General features: G+C 49.0%; 1 protein-coding gene across 10 annotated transcripts in view; it reads left to right on the plus strand.

Annotated features, from left to right (window-relative positions):
• LOC140740224 (3',5'-cyclic-AMP phosphodiesterase 4B-like) overlaps positions 1 to 18,377 on the plus strand; it is a 458,171-nt gene that overhangs the window by 429,175 nt on the left and 10,619 nt on the right. For all 10 annotated transcript variants that reach the window (XM_073069300.1, XM_073069298.1, XM_073069301.1 and 7 more), the window contains 7 exons: positions 5,472 to 5,653; positions 6,646 to 6,744; positions 8,091 to 8,255; positions 9,535 to 9,634; positions 11,138 to 11,292; positions 14,954 to 15,076; positions 16,780 to 16,962. In XM_073069300.1, the coding sequence (XP_072925401.1) occupies positions 5,472 to 5,653; positions 6,646 to 6,744; positions 8,091 to 8,255; positions 9,535 to 9,634; positions 11,138 to 11,292; positions 14,954 to 15,076; positions 16,780 to 16,962 (1,007 nt within the window). The remainder of the gene's footprint in view (positions 1 to 5,471; positions 5,654 to 6,645; positions 6,745 to 8,090; positions 8,256 to 9,534; positions 9,635 to 11,137; positions 11,293 to 14,953; positions 15,077 to 16,779; positions 16,963 to 18,377) is intronic.

The following is an 18,377-nucleotide window of genomic DNA, read 5'->3' on the forward strand; positions in this document are numbered from 1 at the left end:
TCATTTTAAGAAGGTTTGACATTTACCCGAGCGTAAGTGGACTCCTGTGCTTGCATTTATATGTGTGTGTGTGGGTTTGATGTGTTATATACGAATTTCCGAAAAGATCAGAATCAGAAACAGGTTTAATATCATGGGCATGTGTAGTGAAATTTGTTAACTTTGCGGCAGCAGTAAAATGCAATTCATGATAATAGAGAGAGAAAATCTGTGAATTACAGTAAATATATACAGTGTGTGTATATATATATAGTGCAAAAAAAAAGGAAATAAAAAAGTAGTGAGGTTGTGTCCAAGGGTTCAATGCCCATTCAGAAATTGGATGGCAGAGGGGAGGAAGCTGTTCCTGATTTGCTGAGAGTGTGGCTTCAGGCTTCTGTACCTCCTTCCTGATGGTAACAGTGAGAACAGGGCACGTCCTGTGGGGTGGGGGTCCTTAATGATGGATGCCGCCTTTCTGAGGTAGTTAATGAAGAGCCACATACTGGAGAGAAAAACAAAAATGTGGTGGAAGAAAAGTAAAACCTACAAGGTGTCGAAATCCAAAATTAAAACAGCCCAGTATCTGTGGTTAGAAAAACTCCCCAGGTTATAGCAGATCAGTGGAGATAATTCTAGTCAGAAGCTGCCTGATCCATAGAAACGTAGAAAACCTACAGCGCAATACAGGCCCTTTGGCCCACAAAGCTGTGCCGAACATGTCCTTAGCTTGAAATTACCTAACGTTACCCATAGCCCTCTACTTTTCTAAGCTGCATGTACCCATCCAGGAGTCTCTTAAAAGACGCTATCGTATTCGCCTCCACCACCGTTGCCGGCAGCATTCCACGCACTTGCCACTCTCTGCTTTAAAAAACTTACCCCTGACATCTCCTCTGTAACTACTTCCAAGCACCTTAAAACTGTGCCCTCTCATGCTAGCCATTTCTGCCTTGGAAAAAACTCTCTGACTATCCCCACAATCAATGCCTCTCATCATCTTGTACACCTCTCTCAGGTCACCTCTCATCCTCTGTCTCTCCAAGGAGAAAAGGCCGAGTTCACTCAACTTATTCTCATAAGGCGTGCTCCCCAGTCTGACCTCTCCTGAAGTCTACAATTGCACAAGAGGTATTGAGACCCAGGTCTTGGAGTTTACTGATTAGTTTAGAGGGGCTGATAGTGGTAAATGCCTAGTTGTAATCGATAAAGAGCATCCTGATGTAATGCATCTTTGCATCAGTTGTAGACCCGTTGCTTCAGTAGGCAAGTTGGAGCAGATCCAAGTTGCTACTCAGACAGGTGCTGACAAGCTTCAACACCAGCCTCTCAAAACACTTAATCACTGGGTGATCGTCATTGAGACAGGTTACCACGCTCTTCTTGGGCACTGGTACGACTGAAGCCTGCATGAAGCAGGTGGGTACCACACACTGCTGGAGCAAGGGGTTGAAGAGATCTGTGACTACACCAGCACAGGTCTTCGGTACTCGGCCAGGTACTCTGTCCACCGGATGCTTTCCTTGGATTCACTCTCTTGAAAGCAGCCTGCACGTCATCTTCAGATACTGAGACCAAAGGACCTTCGGGAGACGTGGGGTATGTGATGATTCCTCCCTGTTGTGGTGATCAAAGCAAGCATAGATGGCATTGAGCTCATCCGGAAGTGAAGCTCTGCTGTCCCCTGTGTTGCAAGATTTAACTTTGTAGGAGGTTATGGCGTTGAAACCCTGGCACAGCAGTCGAGCATCCCTCCTTGATTCCAGTCTAGTCCAGAATCTCCACTTTGCCCGAGAGCTGGCTATCCGCAGATCACACCTCTTGTAGCATTCTTCATCTCCAGACTTGAATGCCTCTGATCTGGCTCTGGGCAGGTTCCGGGTGACATTGTTCATCCTGGGCTTCTGATTGGGGTACACCCTGAATGATTTTGTGGGGAACACACTCATCCACAGCTGTTTTAATAAAGCCTGTAACCTGGACATTCTATAGAGAGCGTGCAGAGGAGATTTACAAGGATGTTGCCTGGATTGGGGAGCATGCCTTATGAGAATAGGTTGAGTGAACTTGGCCTTTTCTCCTTGGAGTGTCAGAGGATGAGAGGTGACCTGATAGAGGTGTACAAGATGATGAGAGGCATTGATCGTGTGGATAGTCAGAGGCTTTTTCCCCAGGGCTGAAATGGTTGCCACAAGAGGACACAGGTTTAGGGTGCTGGGGAGTAGGTACGGAGGAGTTGTCAGGAGTAAGTTTTTTACTCATAGAGAGTGGTGAGTGCGTGGAATGGGCTGCCGGCAACAGTGGTGGAGGTGGATACGATAGGGTCTTTTAAGAGACTCCTTTTACGTGGAGCTTAATAAAATAGAGGGCTATAGGTAAGCCTAGTAATTTCTAAGGTAGGGACATGTTCAGCACAACTTTGTGGGCCGAAGGGCCTGAATTGTGCTGTAGGTTTTCTGTGTTTCTATGTAACATCGTGCACTTTCACAAGTGCTTGCTTATAATTGGCATGTAAACTGTGGCCAATTACAAGCAAGTATTCGTGAATCTGCACGACGTTGTCTGTCAACAGGATCAGGATCACGGATAAGAAACCTCGAGGCAAATAGAATGGTCTACATTTAATCGTGAGTTGTTCTCGGTCCCAGGAACAAGAAGTCAAAATGATCCCAACATACCTGCACCAGTGAGAACGGACTAAAAACGTGGAGGCCACGTCATCGGTTATATTTAAAGCGGAGTTTGATAGGTTTTTGATTAGTAAAGGTGTCAAAGGTTATGAGGAGAAGCCAGGAGAATGAGTTTGAGATGGATAATACATCAGCTATGATGGAATTGTAGAGCAGAATTCAGCTCTAATAGAAAAGAAGAAAGAAATTGCCTTTCAACTCACGAGAGAGCATAGGCCATCAACCTTTTAGCTGTTGATGTTTCTGTAGCAGGCAATTTCTTTTTTACGAGGTTGAGTTGCTAGCTCGATGCTCAATGGATGGAAAGCGTGCACAGGAGCCGACTGGATTCGATCTCAGAACCTTCCGTCCCAAAGTCGAGCACTGATGCCACTACACCACCAGCCAGCTCAGCTCTTGTAGCTTGTAGTCTTATTTAAAGGGAGAGAAAGCATTCAGTACCCTAGGTTTTATAAATGGAGGCATACAGTATAAGAGCAAAGCTCTCCTGAAGATCCTTTTTATAAAGCACCAACTTGAGCACAACCAGAATACTGTGTCCAGTTCTGGTTGGAGGTCTTTAGGACACGTGTAAAGGCTTAGGAGCTCATGCAGAAGAAATTTACCAAATCATTCTGGGGGAATGGCTTTAGTTCTGGTGATAGGATAGAGATGTTGTGGTTCTTTTGAATGAAGTTCACAGAAGTCAGTCGTGGGGGGTGGATAGAAAGTCAGAAGAGGGCAACTGTTTGTTTTGGGGAAGGGATGAAGATGCGACAAAAGATCCAAAAGTTATGCTAGTCAACTTTTTTTACACAGTGAGCGATGAGGATCTTGAACAGGCAGTTTCAGTTGTACCATTCAGACAGGAACTGATTAAATGCCCACAGGAATGATTCTGCAGAACATTTGAAGAGGGCAGATGAGAAACTCCTGCACTTTGTGGAACTTGTCCATTCTGTTACCTTTGTGCTAACTTCCACTCTGATCTCAAATGCCCTTGGACCATATCCAATCTCTTTCGGCATTTGTAACACATGCAAAGTGCCAGAGGAACTCGGCAGGTCAGGAGGGGAATAAACAGTTGAGGCTTCAGACCCTGAGACCTTTCATGAGGACTGCCTTTTCTGGATCTGTCTGTTAGGAAACAAGTTATCCACCAACACTTACAATAAACTCAGTGACTCCCTCAGCTTCCCAGACTTCACTTCTCACCCCCTCTGTCTCTTGTATAAACACTACCCCTTTCTGCCAGTTTCAGTGTCTCTGACACATCCCAGTTTATTTGAAATGTCCTTTTTAGGAATCAAGCTTCCCCTCTACTCTGGTTGATGGGAAACCCCCTCAAGTTTCCTCTGTTTCCTAGTCTCCTACTCCCACCCACCCTCCCTCCAGAGAGAATAGAGTTCCTTTAGTCCTCACCTTTCAGTCTAGTAACTTCCACTTCCTGCACATCATCCTTCATCACCTCCACCAGCTGTAATGAGATCTCACATCTTCTCATCTCCACCCCTTTCTACCTACTGCAAGACCACTCTTTCAGTATCTCTCATCTCTCCACTGACCCAGGGCACTTTCCCCTTACACCTCCTCTCTCAGCACCGTCCAGGGACCCAAACAGTCCCTCCAGATGAGGTAACCACTCACAGGCACCTCCTCCAACCATGTCTGCTGCATGTGGCCTCCTCTAATTCTATAAGACTAGGCGATAGCTTTCCAGAGCACCTGTGCTCCGTCCACATTGACCATCACGAGCTCTTAGCTACAGCCCATTTCAGTTCCCACTTCAATTCCTACATCAACCTTTCCATCCTTGGCTTTCTCCAAGGATGAGAGAGAGACCCAACACGAATGCCTCATATTTCACCTGGGTAGTCTGCAAAATTAATTGTTTTCAATTTCAGTGGAACCTTATCTCTTCTGTCCACTTCTCTTATGATCTATGTATGGCCCTCCCATTTGAATTCCCTTTCCCATTGTCCCCCTCTGCCCCACCATCATCTCTTTCCATTCTCCTGCCCCTCGTGATTCCATTCACCTATTTCCCACACACTTCCCTCACCTGCCCTTCGTCTCTTCATTAAATGTCTCCCATTGTCACCTACCCTACTCAGAATCCAGCACTCATGGTCTTTGTATTCCCACTCACCTTCTGCCTCCACCTTCACCCTCCCCTCGCCTGAAGTTATTTGTCTATATTTTTTCTCTCTCTCCCTCTTGATTGCCTGCATCTATCATCCACCCACCTCTGTCAGCCAATTCTACCTTTGCCTCTCTTCTCAACTGGCTCCTCCAGCCTAAAATCCTTCACCCCTCCTTGGTCCACCAGTCACTTACTGGCCCCTGTCGTCTTTATACTGACCACCTTTCCTCTCTACTCTTCTCTCTTAAGCAGGATCTCAACCCGTAATGTTAACAGCTCCTTCCCCCCACAGATGCTGCTCGACCCACAGAGGTATCGCAGCAGTTCTTCTTTGGTCCGGATAAGGGCACTAGTGAGATTGCTGTAGTGTAGATCTACACAGACTGTCAGGCTGAAGCGTTCCCTAACACAACGTGTGTACGTGTTTGCACACATCCTGTATGTTTGTGTTCTTTATGTATGTGTTCTGCATGTTTTTGCATGTGTCTGAATGAATATGTTCTGTGTTTTCATGTAAGTTTGGCTTACATGTATGTGTGTTTATGTTTGGTGTCCAAAGTCCCTCCCTTTCTGTCTGCACAGTAAGAACACGTAGTTTCAATTTTCCTTCCCTCTAGTGGTGTCATTTCACACGTCATTGTTTGGGGTTTAATTTAATATCCCACACACCGTATTTTCAGACAAGCAGAACGAGGTGGAGATCCCGCCACCCACGCCGAAGGAGCGGGAGAAGAAATCAAAGCAGCCCATGTGTCAGATCAGCGGAGTGAAGAAACTGACCCACGGCTCGAACCTCAGCGTCACCAACTCCTCGATCCCTAGGTTCGGAGTGAAGACCCAGCAGGAAGATGCACTGACCAAGGTAAGGGCAGCGAACGGGTCCTGAGTACTGGGCACACGAGTCTGCCATCCCAGAGGCAGGCTGACCCTCTGTGAGTGATAAACACAAGAGATTCTGCAGATGCCGAAACTCTGAGCATCACACAAACCGCTGGGGGAGCTCAGCAGGTCAGGCAACATCAATGGCCCGAAATGTCGACTCCATAGATGCTGGCTGACTTAAAGCTCAAAGTCAGACTACATTTATCATCAGAGTATGTACACAGTACTCATCCCCGAGGTTCATCTCGTCCGCAGACAGCCACGAAACAAAGAAAACCATCAACCCTCTCCCACCCATACGAGAAACAAAACGGCAACAAGAAAGGACGAGCGAAAGCACAGAATATAAAACACAATCAAAGAGTCCCTATTTAGTTCAGCTCAGTGTTCATTACCTGCAGGCCTTCCCAATTCAAAAGTCACCCAAAATAGCAACAGACAAAGGAGCAGCCTTAGACCGGGAAACACGTCGTAATGTGAACTGCAGTCCAATCCACAAACCACGTCGATCTCGCCTTCAGCATTTTGTATGCGCTCCCTGCAACACTGGGGGAATGGCTGGCCCTCTCTGGTACCGAGGCTCCCGAGCTTACGCCCCTGTCTGGTCCTTGCCAGGAGCCCACCAGCTTCTTCCCTTCCAAGTCACATCGGCAACACGCACGGCCCACAGTCGTGTGGATGTGGTGTGTGGGCAGGGGATGATGACCAGAAACAAACACAGCAACGACAGTGCGATATATAAGCTATGGGGAAGGTCACCACCATCAGGGGAGAGTTGGTGGAAGGATTACAAATGGCTTGCATTGGTGGATCAGGTACTGATATGTAGTTTGGGGCCGAGAGGGAAAATGGATCTGCCGTGATGAACTGGCAGAGCTGACTCGATAGGCCAAATGACCTAATTCTGCTTTTGTGTCTCATGATATAATATTGGTTCTTGGTTTTTACAATGTTGTCCTATTTTGTTTACAGGAACTCGATGACTTGAATAAATGGGGCCTTAACATTTTCCGGGTATCTGAGTTCTCAAACAACAGGCCACTCAGCTGCATAATGTACGCCATCTTCCAGGTACTGACTCAACGATCACTCATTTATGCTCCTTAGTCCCTCTTTATGGTGATGATTACACACTGAGTTATTGTACAGTCTCCGGTTTTTCAGGGTAGGGATCATTCAGTGGATGACTGTAGAGGTACTTCTTATTTGAGGGAAGAATTGCCCTCTGAATTACACGTGGTCACTGTTTATGGAGGTGGGTGCTTAATCTCTGGGTAACTTAATAGCTCAATTATATTTGCAAATATATAACAGCACATTTTCTTGCCGTCATTCATGGCACAAGATATAATTTTCCGTTTATTTCCAAGATATACATTACATCAGAATCAGATTTGGGTTTATTTTCACTGGCAGTAGGTCGTCAGCTTGCTGCTCTGTAAGCTATACAATCTTGCAGGAAGCTGAAACATCGAGACAGCAGGTTCTGTACGCTGCTGTCGAAAGAAGACCCCTGCACTCATGCGATATCTCTCCCTACCCCTCCCGTTCCCCACTCCCCCACTCCCACCTCATTGGTCCTCGGGTTGAGAACTCGGACAAGCAATGCGGCAGATTGTCACATCGAAACGGCGAGCTGCTGATCTCCCCTGTCACTGTTGCAGGAGCGATATCGAGAGAGGGAGAGGGAGAGCCTGTCTAAGATATTGAAGTGTTGGGATGGACTGTAGTTTTTGATGGACTCTAGATCATTGTCTCTGGGGGGGCTTTGCTATTGATTGTATGGAGGGTGGAGGGAGGTTGATGCAAGTGGGGGGAAGGAAAGAGGGAGGGGGGAGTGTTGATGCTTCTGTCGCTGCTCATGTGTGGGGGTGGGTGCTTTAGGATTCTAACGTTTTCTGTCATTCATTCTTTGGGGTTTTTTTTTCTGTTTTGTGGCTGTCTGTGAAGAGTAAGAATTTCAGGTTGTATACTGTATACATTCTCTGATATGAAATGGACCCATTGAACTATTGAAGTAGCAATAAAAAATTAAATAAGTAGTGCCAAATAGGAACAGTGAGGTAATGTTCAGGAGCTCCTGGGCTGTCGGCAGAGGGGAAGAAATATTCCGAGAATGTTGATCGTGGGTCGGCGGGCTCTTGTCCCTCCTTCCTCATGGTAGCAATGAGGACAGTAACTATGAAAGCCGAGCTGAGGGCGATGCTGGAGGGAAGCATGACGTTGGAGTAGGTTGGAAGGTGGGCACAGTTTGGCTGTGTTTCGGGGTGGAGTGAGTTTCTGGTTACTGTAGTCACTGTGTTGAGGATGGGATTTCTCGGGTAACTGTTGTAGAGTCACCGCGTACTGTGGGGAGGGTTTTCACTCTGTGTACACGTAAATGATCACCCTACATTCGGAGTGTTGCTCTGTTTCAGGAGAGAGATCTGTTAAAGACCTTCCGGATCCCGGTCGACACGTTCCTCACTTACATCATGACGCTGGAGGACCATTACCACGCTGACGTCGCCTACCACAACAGCCTGCACGCGGCTGACGTGATGCAGTCCACTCACGTGCTGCTCTCCACGCCAGCCCTCGACGTGAGTACTCCCTCCGCACACTCCTGATCAGTAGGTGAAGGTAGGAGGGAGGCCCCATGCCCCGTTACTGGAGTGAGAGTGAACCCCCCCCCCCTCCACCCTACTACTCTCCAGAAGGACAGAACAACACACGCAAAATGCTGGAGGAACTCAGCAAGCTAGACAGCATCAACGGAAAAGAGTAGACAGTCAACGGCCCAAAACCTCATCTGTCTGGTATTTTCCAGAGATGCTGCCTGACCTGCTGAGTTTCTCCAGCATTTTGAGTGTGTTGCTCGGGATTTCCAGCATCTGCAGATCAGAATCAGGATTTTTATCACTGGCATGTGACATGTAAGTTGTTAACTTAGCAGCAGCAGTTCAATGCAATACATAATATAGATGAGAGGAAAAAAAAATCAGTTACAGTTTACGTATATTGAATAGGTTAAAAAAACATGCAAAAAACAGAAATACTGTATATTAAAAAAGGTGAGGTATTCAAGGGTTCAATGTCCATTTAGGAATCGGATGGCAGAAGGGAAGAAGCTGTTCCTGAATCACTGAGTGTGTGCCTTCAGGCTACTGTACTTCCTACCTGATGGTAACCTGAGTGCTGGAGGTCCTTAATAATGACAGCTGCCTTTCTGAGACCACTGCTCCTTGATGGAGCTGACTAGATTTACAACCCTCTGCAGCTTCTTTCAGTCCTATGCAGTAACCCCCCACCCCTATACCAGATAGTGATGCAGCCTGTCAGAATGCTCCCCACGGTACATCTATAGAAGTTTTTGAGTGTACTTGTTAACACGCCAAAGCTCTTCAATCTCCTAATGAAGTATAGTCACTGTCTTGCCTTTTTTATTACTACATCGATATGTTGGGACCAGCTTAGATCCTCAGAGATCTTGAAATTGCTTGAAGCAGGAGATTTTCTCTTGTTTCACGTCACCAGGCATTGGCATTACAGAATCGCAGGGTGGTTGCAGTTGGAATAAAGGCTATTTGGCCCGCTGAGTCCATGTAGGTCCTTTGTAAGACCAATCCAGCCAACCCTCAAACTCATGGCCCTTCAACCCCCTTCCCTTTTGGGTACTTACCTGTATGAACGTGGCTATTGAATATGCCTCTGCTGTTCTCCTTGTCAATGGGCTCCGGATCACCAGTGCCTTAAAAACCCAGCTGACCGGTCGGGTGGCTGCTGCTGTAGCATGTGGCACAGAGCTTGCTTTCCCGCTCAGCGGCAGTTAGCAGAGTGTGGGGCGTGCGTCTGACTGCCTGTCTCCACCGTCTATTACAGGCTGTCTTCACCGACCTAGAAACCCTGGCTGCACTCTTCGCCGCAGCCATTCACGATGTGGATCATCCGGGAGTTTCCAATCAGTTCCTCATCAACACCAGTGAGTATCTGATCTGGGACGGAGAGTAGGTTTCACCTGTTTGTGGTTTCTGGGTATTTATTCCTGCCCCTGGTTGCTCCGGGGAGGCGGTGAGGCCGTGCAGTGAAGGAAAGAGGCTCAGTACTGTTAGCTGGGTTGCTACTCCAGCCCTCTAGAGAAGATGAAAATACTAGAAAGAACAGGTCATGCTGAACCTGAAATATTAACTGTTTCTCTGCCCACAGATGCTGCCTGACCTGCCGAGTGTTTCTAGAATTTTCAGTTTTTATTTCAGGTTTTCAGCATCTGAAGTTTATTCACTTAACCATCTAAGTTAGCAGTCCAGTTATGTAATCTCTCCATTGGTGTCCTGCCTGGCATCTGAATGGAGGTTTTGTCCAGCAGGAGCTTATGTTCCGCTGGAGGGAGTCACCTTTCTCCTCGAGAGCCCCAATCCTTGCGTGGGCAGCTGCTGCCTCACAGAACCAGCAGTCTGTGCTCAGCCCTGACCTCGGGTGTTGTCTGTGTGGAGTTGGCATGTTCTCCCCATGACAGCAAGAGCTTCTTCCCCTGTACATGTGGGTTGGGAGGTTAATTAGCTGCTGTAAATGCTCCCCCGCCCTTGTGTGGGTGAGTGACAGAATCTGGACAGCTAATGGGAATATGAGAGAGAGGAAAGATTTGTGGTATAAGGGATTGCTCAGTATGCTGTCATAGACTTGATGGGTCAAATGGCTTCCTTTTATGGCATGAGGAAACACTGTGCACCCCCTGAGGGGTTGTTCCCAGAAAACTAGCATTACCGTGATTTCCCAGAATGTGAACCCTTGACAGAAACTGACAGAACTTTCTTCCTTTGTTAATTTAAAGTTTTTTTGCCTCTCAAGTAAATTCTGGAAGAACTATTTTTATTATTTGCTTATTTATTTATTGAGGTGCAGTTCTTTGAGCCACACTGCTCAGCAATCCTCTGATTTAACCCGAGCCTAATCATGGGACAATTTACAATGACCAATTAACCTCCCAACCGGTGACTGTGGGAGGAAACCAGGGCACCCGGAGGAAACCCATGTGGTCACGGGAAGAATGTACAAACTCTTTACAGGCAGTGGCCTGTAGCAATCTCCAACTTTTGACAGTGACTTGTGTATTTGTTAAGGGCGAATTTCCTTTACCTGAACTGCTGAAACACTGGGTACACTATCATTTGAAAAGAGGGAGTTGACCAGGAGGAGTCATTTCCCTCTGCGCTTCCGGCTGAGTGTACAACTGCAGATGGGGAAAGTCTTTCTAACAGGTCCCATTTGACCCTGTCCTTATGACCGATACTGACCAGGCACAGCAGCTTCATGATGTCGCAGAGCAGGGGTCGAACCGATGGCTTGCTCGGAGTTCCCAGGTGAACTCGGTTCAACTGCTGCTGTTGGTCTCGGGTCAGAGCTGGGGGTGGGGGAGAGGGGTGCAGGCTTCTCCACACCCTCTCCTCCGTGCCTGCCCTGGACTCACAGTTCTGTTGTCCCTCAGACTCCGAGCTGGCTCTGATGTACAACGATGAGTCTGTGCTGGAGAACCACCACCTGGCCGTGGGCTTCAAACTCCTCCAGGAGGAAAACTGCGACATCTTCCAGAACCTTCCCAAACGGCAGAGGCAGAGTCTCCGCAAAATGGTCATCGACATGGTGAGTGCCTGCAGTGCTCGGTTTGGCAACAGATACCCCTCCTCCTCCACCACTGTACAGAGCTGTCCCGGGGTCACAGCCCAAGAAATGGCCCCTCATACAGTACCAAGGGAACTCTGCACTCTGGGGTGGGGGAGTCCTGAGAGAGCTCCACACTGCAGAGGGTGGGAAGTAGTGAGTGAGAAAGGATTTAGTGTTTTCTGTGTGTATATGACATATAAACTCTTTCTGGGCTTCCAGCGAGCCCAAGTGTCGATTTTGACCGACATTTCGATGACAAACTCTGCCATCTTCATCAGGGATGATGCCTGGCCATGTCTAGTCTGGTGGATTTTATACCCTTGTCGTTCATCCCTCCTGATTGGTTAGTCACTCAACCAATCAGGTTTCTGCTGTCCCATCTTGTTTACAATTGTGTAAGAACTGGAATACAATTTAAAACAAGGTGGCAGAGCAGAAACCCGATTGGTTGAGGACTAACCAATCAGGAGGGGTGGACGACCGGGGTGGGGGGGGGGGTGTATAAATGCCACCAGACTGGACATGCGTAGGCGTCATCCCTGACGAAGATGGCAAAACTTGTCATTGAAATGTTGGTTACAAGTGATACTTGTACCTGGCTGGAAGCCTGAGAAGAGTTTGAGTACAGAGGGATCTTCACGCTATGGGAGGGGAAGTACTGAGGGAGCTTTGCACTGTGGGAGGGGGAGTACTGAGGGCTTCTCACTGCGGGAGGGGGAGTACTGAGGGAGCTCCACATTACAGGAGTGGAAGTACTGAGGGAGCTTCTCACTGTGGGAGAGGGAGTACTGAGGAAGCTTCACACTGTGGGAGGGGAAGTACTGAGGGAGCTTTGCACTGTGGGAGGGGGAGTACTGAGGGCTTCTCACTGCAGGAGGGGGAGTACTGAGGGAGCTCCACATTACAGGAGTGAGAGTACTGAGGGAGCTTCTCACTGTGGGGGGGGGTGTACTGAGGGAACTTCTCACTGTGGGAGAGGGAGTACTGAGGGAGCTTCTCACTGCGGGAGGGGGAGTACTGAGGGAACTTCTCACTGTGGGAGAGGGAGTACTGAGGGAGCTTCACACTGTGGGAGGGGGAGTACTGAGGGAGCTTCACACTGTGGGAGGGGGAGTACTGAGGGAGCTACAGGACTGGGAGTACTGAGGGAGGTTCTCACTGTGGGAGGGGGTGTACTGAGGGAGCTTCACACTGTGGGAGGGGGAGTACTGAGGGAGCTACAGGACTGGGAGTACTGAGGGAGCTTCACACTGTGGGAGGGGGAGTACTGAGGGAGCTCCACACTACAGGGCTGGGAGTACTGAGGGAGCTCCACACTACAGTGCTGGGAGTACTGAGGGAGCTTCTCACTGTGGGAGAGGGAGTACTGAGGGAACTTCTCACTGTGGGAGAGGGAGTACTGAGGGAGCTTCACACTGTGGGAGGGGGAGTACTGAGGGAGCTACAGGACTGGGAGTACTGAGGGAGGTTCTCACTGTGGGAGGGGGTGTACTGAGGGAGCTTCACACTGTGGGAGGGGGAGTACTGAGGGAGCTACAGGACTGGGAGTACTGAGGGAGCTTCACACTGTGGGAGGGGGAGTACTGAGGGAGCTCCACACTACAGGGCTGGGAGTACTGAGGGAGCTCCACACTACAGTGCTGGGAGTACTGAGGGAGCTTCTCACTGCGGGAGGGGGAGTACTGAGGGAGCTACAGGACTGGGAGTACTGAGGGAGGTTCTCACTGTGGGAGGGGGTGTACTGAGGGAGCTTCACACTGTGGGAGGGGGAGTACTGAGGGAGCTACAGGACTGGGAGTACTGAGGGAGCTTCACACTGTGGGAGGGGGAGTACTGAGGGAGCTCCACACTACAGGGCTGGGAGTACTGAGGGAGCTCCACACTACAGTGCTGGGAGTACTGAGGGAGCTTCTCACTGCGGGAGGGGGAGTACTGAGGGAGCTTCTCACTGCGGGAGGGGGAGTACTGAGGGCTTCTCACTGCAGGAGGGGGAGTACTGAGGGAGCTCCACATTACAGGAGTGAGAGTACTGAGGGAGCTTCTCACTGTGGGGGGGGGTGTACTGAGGGAACTTCTCACTGTGGGAGAGGGAGTACTGAGGGAGCTTCTCACTGCGGGAGGGGGAGTACTGAGGGAACTTCTCACTGTGGGAGAGGGAGTACTGAGGGAGCTTCACACTGTGGGAGGGGGAGTACTGAGGGAGCTTCACACTGTGGGAGGGGGAGTACTGAGGGAGCTACAGGACTGGGAGTACTGAGGGAGGTTCTCACTGTGGGAGGGGGTGTACTGAGGGAGCTTCACACTGTGGGAGGGGGAGTACTGAGGGAGCTACAGGACTGGGAGTACTGAGGGAGCTTCACACTGTGGGAGGGGGAGTACTGAGGGAGCTCCACACTACAGGGCTGGGAGTACTGAGGGAGCTCCACACTACAGTGCTGGGAGTACTGAGGGAGCTTCTCACTGCGGGAGGGGGAGTACTGAGGGAGCTTCTCACTGCGGGAGGGGGAGTACTGAGGGAGCTTCTCACTGTGGGAGAGGGAGTACTGAGGGAACTTCTCACTGTGGGAGAGGGAGTACTGAGGGAGCTTCACACTGTGGGAGGGGGAGTACTGAGGGAGCTACAGGACTGGGAGTACTGAGGGAGGTTCTCACTGTGGGAGGGGGTGTACTGAGGGAGCTTCACACTGTGGGAGGGGGAGTACTGAGGGAGCTACAGGACTGGGAGTACTGAGGGAGCTTCACACTGTGGGAGGGGGAGTACTGAGGGAGCTCCACACTACAGGGCTGGGAGTACTGAGGGAGCTCCACACTACAGTGCTGGGAGTACTGAGGGAGCTTCTCACTGCGGGAGGGGGAGTACTGAGGGAGCTACAGGACTGGGAGTACTGAGGGAGGTTCTCACTGTGGGAGGGGGTGTACTGAGGGAGCTTCACACTGTGGGAGGGGGAGTACTGAGGGAGCTACAGGACTGGGAGTACTGAGGGAGCTTCACACTGTGGGAGGGGGAGTACTGAGGGAGCTCCACACTACAGGGCTGGGAGTACTGAGGGAGCTCCACACTACAGTGCTGGGAGTACTGAGGGAGCTTCTCACTGCGGGAGGGGGAGTACTGAGGGAGCTTCTCACTGTGGGAGGGGGTGTACTGAGTGAAATTAGTTCTATGTAGGGGGTGGTGCTGAGGAAGCTCCACACTGCGTAAGATCACAGTGTCTCGGGGACTGGGTACAGCAAGTGATCCACCATGGGAATCACATCCACAGCAGAGGCTGGACTGGGATATCATCGCAGTACTGGTGGAGTGCTGCACTCTGAGATGAGTTTTACCGAAGGGGTATCCCTGCACAGTCAGTTGGCTGTATCGGGCACACCGTACCGTGAGGTGGGCAGTGCTGACCTCTCTGCTGCAGATGCAGAACTCAAGGAGCAGTGTGTCCTCTGGTGCCAGCTTTCACGTAGACTCAAAGCCTCACTGGAGTAAATTTCCTGATGGTATTGCTGTGGGTTGGAAGCCGTCCAGAGCAGGGGTCCACAGTCCCCTCGGTTAATGGTAGGGGTCCATGGCACGGAAGCCAGGATGTTATGACGTTTGGGTGAAAGTTGAAGTGACTGAGCTGTGGGTGCTTGTGTGTCCTGTGTGCAGGTCCTGGCGACGGACATGTCCAAACACATGACTCTCCTCGCAGACCTGAAGACCATGGTGGAGACAAAGAAGGTCACCAGCTCGGGGGTGCTGCTGCTTGATAACTACACGGACAGGATCCAGGTATTGACTGTGTCAGGAGACTCTGGGTGGGTTTGGGGGAGGCGTGAGAGAGAGAGAGACGACGTGGGGGAAAGACAAAGGCGTGTGGACCATTCTGGAGTAGTGACTAGCAACTCTGTTTGGAGACAGAGGGAATAATCTTGTCAGAGAAAGTGACATGACCTGAGAGTGGGCACTCACTGGAACTGCGTCTTGCTGGAGAATGGGGAAATGGGAGCAGGGAGTGTCGCTGCATTTCTTAAAGCTGAAACTGTTTTTGAGAAGTGGCTCTAGCTGGGATGGGTGGGTGGGTTAGTAGCTCAGTCAATGTAGGACTGATAGATACAAGCTCGCTCAGCCCACTATGTCCATGCTAGCCCTCTGGGAACATTTCCACTCTGTTGTCTTGCTGCACAGTGAAATAGCTGTTGTGTTATATCTCCATCCATGAGCTTTCAAGCCACTTGCCCTCCATTTTCACAAGACTTTCTCAACAAGGCTTTCCACTCTTAAGGGAGGTATTTAAATTTCCAGAAGTTCAAAGTAAATTTGATTATCAAAGTACCTATGTGTCACCATAGACAACCCTGAGATTCATTTTCTTGTGGGCATACTCAGCAAATCTGTAGAATAGTAACTATAACAGGATCAATGAAAGATCAGAGTGCAGAAGACAACAAATTGTGCAAATGCAAATATGAATAAATAGCAATAAATAACGAGAACATGAGATAACAAGGTAAAGAGTCCTTGAAGTGAGATCATTGCTTGTGGCAACATCTCAATGGATGGGCAAGATGTAGTTATCCACTTTTATTCAAAAGCCTGATGGCTGAGGGGAAGTAACTGTTCCTGAAGCTGGTGGTGCAAGTCCTGAGGCTCTTGTACCTTTTACCTGATAGCTGGCACCTCGTTCCACACCCTCACCACCCTCTGAATGAAGATGTTGCTCTCATGTCCCCCTTCAATATTTTATCCTTCATCCCTAACCCATGACCTCTAGTTCAAGTCTCATCCAACTTCAATGGAAAGCAATCTGCTTGCATTTACCCTATCAACACTCCTCAGAATTTTGCATAATTCTATCAAATCTCCCTTCATTCTCCTACGCTCTAGGGAATAAAGTCCTGACCTCTGTTGAGGAGATCACGCCTGATATGTCAACACCAACACAACTGAAGCTTCCTCTGATCTTTCCCGAGGCATTTGCATTTTTCCTGAACTGTGAGCGAGGACGTGGGTTGCGTACAGAAAAAAGCTCCCTTTACCCCTGTCCTAACATGCGTCACCAAGAGACGGATGTTGTTTGGAGCTTGGCTTCTTCTAGAGGGGGCAGGGGCAGCGCCATTATTGATGGTGAGGGCTTCGTGCACCAGTCGACACCACTATCTGCATTTTCCCCTGCAAGTGACCAACAACCCTGACTTGTTCGCCCTGGACCAGCCTCACCCCACGTCACCTTCACCGTAGGACCATCTCAAGGGCAACACATTCTGTTCAGGCAACAGCATCGACAGTGGTGGCAAAGCTCAGGTCTGTATCGTGAGATGTGGCAGTATTGAGGATTTACCAGTGTCTGGAAGAGTTCAGCATTGGGGGTGGGGGTTCTTTCCATAACCATTACAGACTGTGGCAGGGTGGGGGCTAAGAATGGACCAAGCTGACATTGTCTGGCCTGCACGATGTGCCCTGGTAACCTGGTATTGATGTGTCTCTGTTGCCAGGTAATGAGGAACATGGTCCACTGCGCTGACCTCAGTAACCCCACCAAACCTCTGGAGCTGTACCGGCAGTGGACTGACCGAATCCTGGAGGAATTCTTCCGCCAGGGTGACAGGGAGCGGGAGCGCGGGATGGAGATCAGCCCGATGTGCGATAAACACACTGCATCGGTAGAGAAGTCCCAGGTATGTGGCTCCCACTGTCCTTTGAATCCATTGGTATGGTGTAAGACTGTTAGGGCATAAGACATAGGAGCAGAATTAAGCTATTTATTCCTTCAAGTTTGCTCCACCATTCCTTAAATGTTGATTTATTATCCCTCTCACACCCATTCTCCTGCCTTCTCTTTGTAACCATTGAACCTCCATTTTAAATATTCTCAATGACTTGGCCTTCACAGCCATCCACTGCAATGAATTCCACAGATTCACCATCCTCTGGCTAAATATTCACCCCTGTCTCTGTTCTAATTCTATATCCTTCCGTTCTGAGGCTGTGTCCTCTGTTGCGAGGCTCTTGCACTATAGGAAACATTCACACCTACTCTATCTAGGCCTTTCAATATTCAATAACTTTTAGTCAAATTCACCCCCCACAATCTTCTAAACACCAGTGAGTACAGGCCCAGAGCCATCAAGCGCTCTTCATATGTTAACCTTTTCAGTCCCAGCATCATTATTGTAATCCTCCTCTAAACCGTCTCCAATGGCAGCACATCTTCTCTTAGATAAGGGCCTGAAACTGCTCACAATACTCCGTGCTGTCTGACTAATGCCTTTTGTCCTTTCCTCCTAAAGCAGTAAACCTTCTTTGAACTGTAGTGCCTGGAAATTCACCTTTAAATGAGGAGAATAACAAAGTAAAGTTTTCCAGATGCGATCTCACCAGTGCTCCATTCAACCGAAGCATGAACTTACTTTTGTATTCAATTTCACTGCCAATAAATATTCTGTTTGCTTCCCTCAGTACATGCTGCACCTTCTGTGAACCATTTACTAGAACACCAGATCCCTCTGTGATTCAGAGCTCTGCAATTTATAAAACACGTTTTGTTTTTATCTTTTTGCCAAAATGGACCATTTCACTCTTTATACTCTACTTGACAGATATTTGCTGAGCTAAGCTGTCAGAGTAACCCAGCAGTGTTCCGTTTGAATTTCCTGTCATCACTTAACTTTGTGTTCAGCAACTGTACGTCTGGTGCCTTCATTTATAGCTTGTGCTGCTGGGGAGGCTTTGAACTAATATGTCGGGGGGGAGGGGAACCCACACAAAAACGAAGAGGGAAGTGATGCAGAGACCAAAGCTAGAGTTAGTGAAGTAAGAGTAGAGTGCATAAAATTAAAAAGCAAAAATCGCATAGGTCACAAGATTCTAAAAGGACAATTAGTATAGGAGCACTTTATCTAAATGCCCGTAGTATTAGAAACAAGTTTAGGGAACTTGTGGCACAGATCAGTACCAAGCCATATGATTTAGTGGCCATTACAGAAACTTGGTTGCAAGGTAGAGATGACTGGGAATTAAATATCCAAGGGTATCAGGTAATACGGAAAGATAGGCGGGAAGGCAGAGGAGGTGGGGTGCCGCTCTTGATTAG

This window comes from Hemitrygon akajei, chromosome 16 (genome assembly GCF_048418815.1).
Source record: "Hemitrygon akajei chromosome 16, sHemAka1.3, whole genome shotgun sequence".
NCBI classification, from domain to species: Eukaryota; Metazoa; Chordata; class Chondrichthyes; order Myliobatiformes; family Dasyatidae; genus Hemitrygon; species Hemitrygon akajei.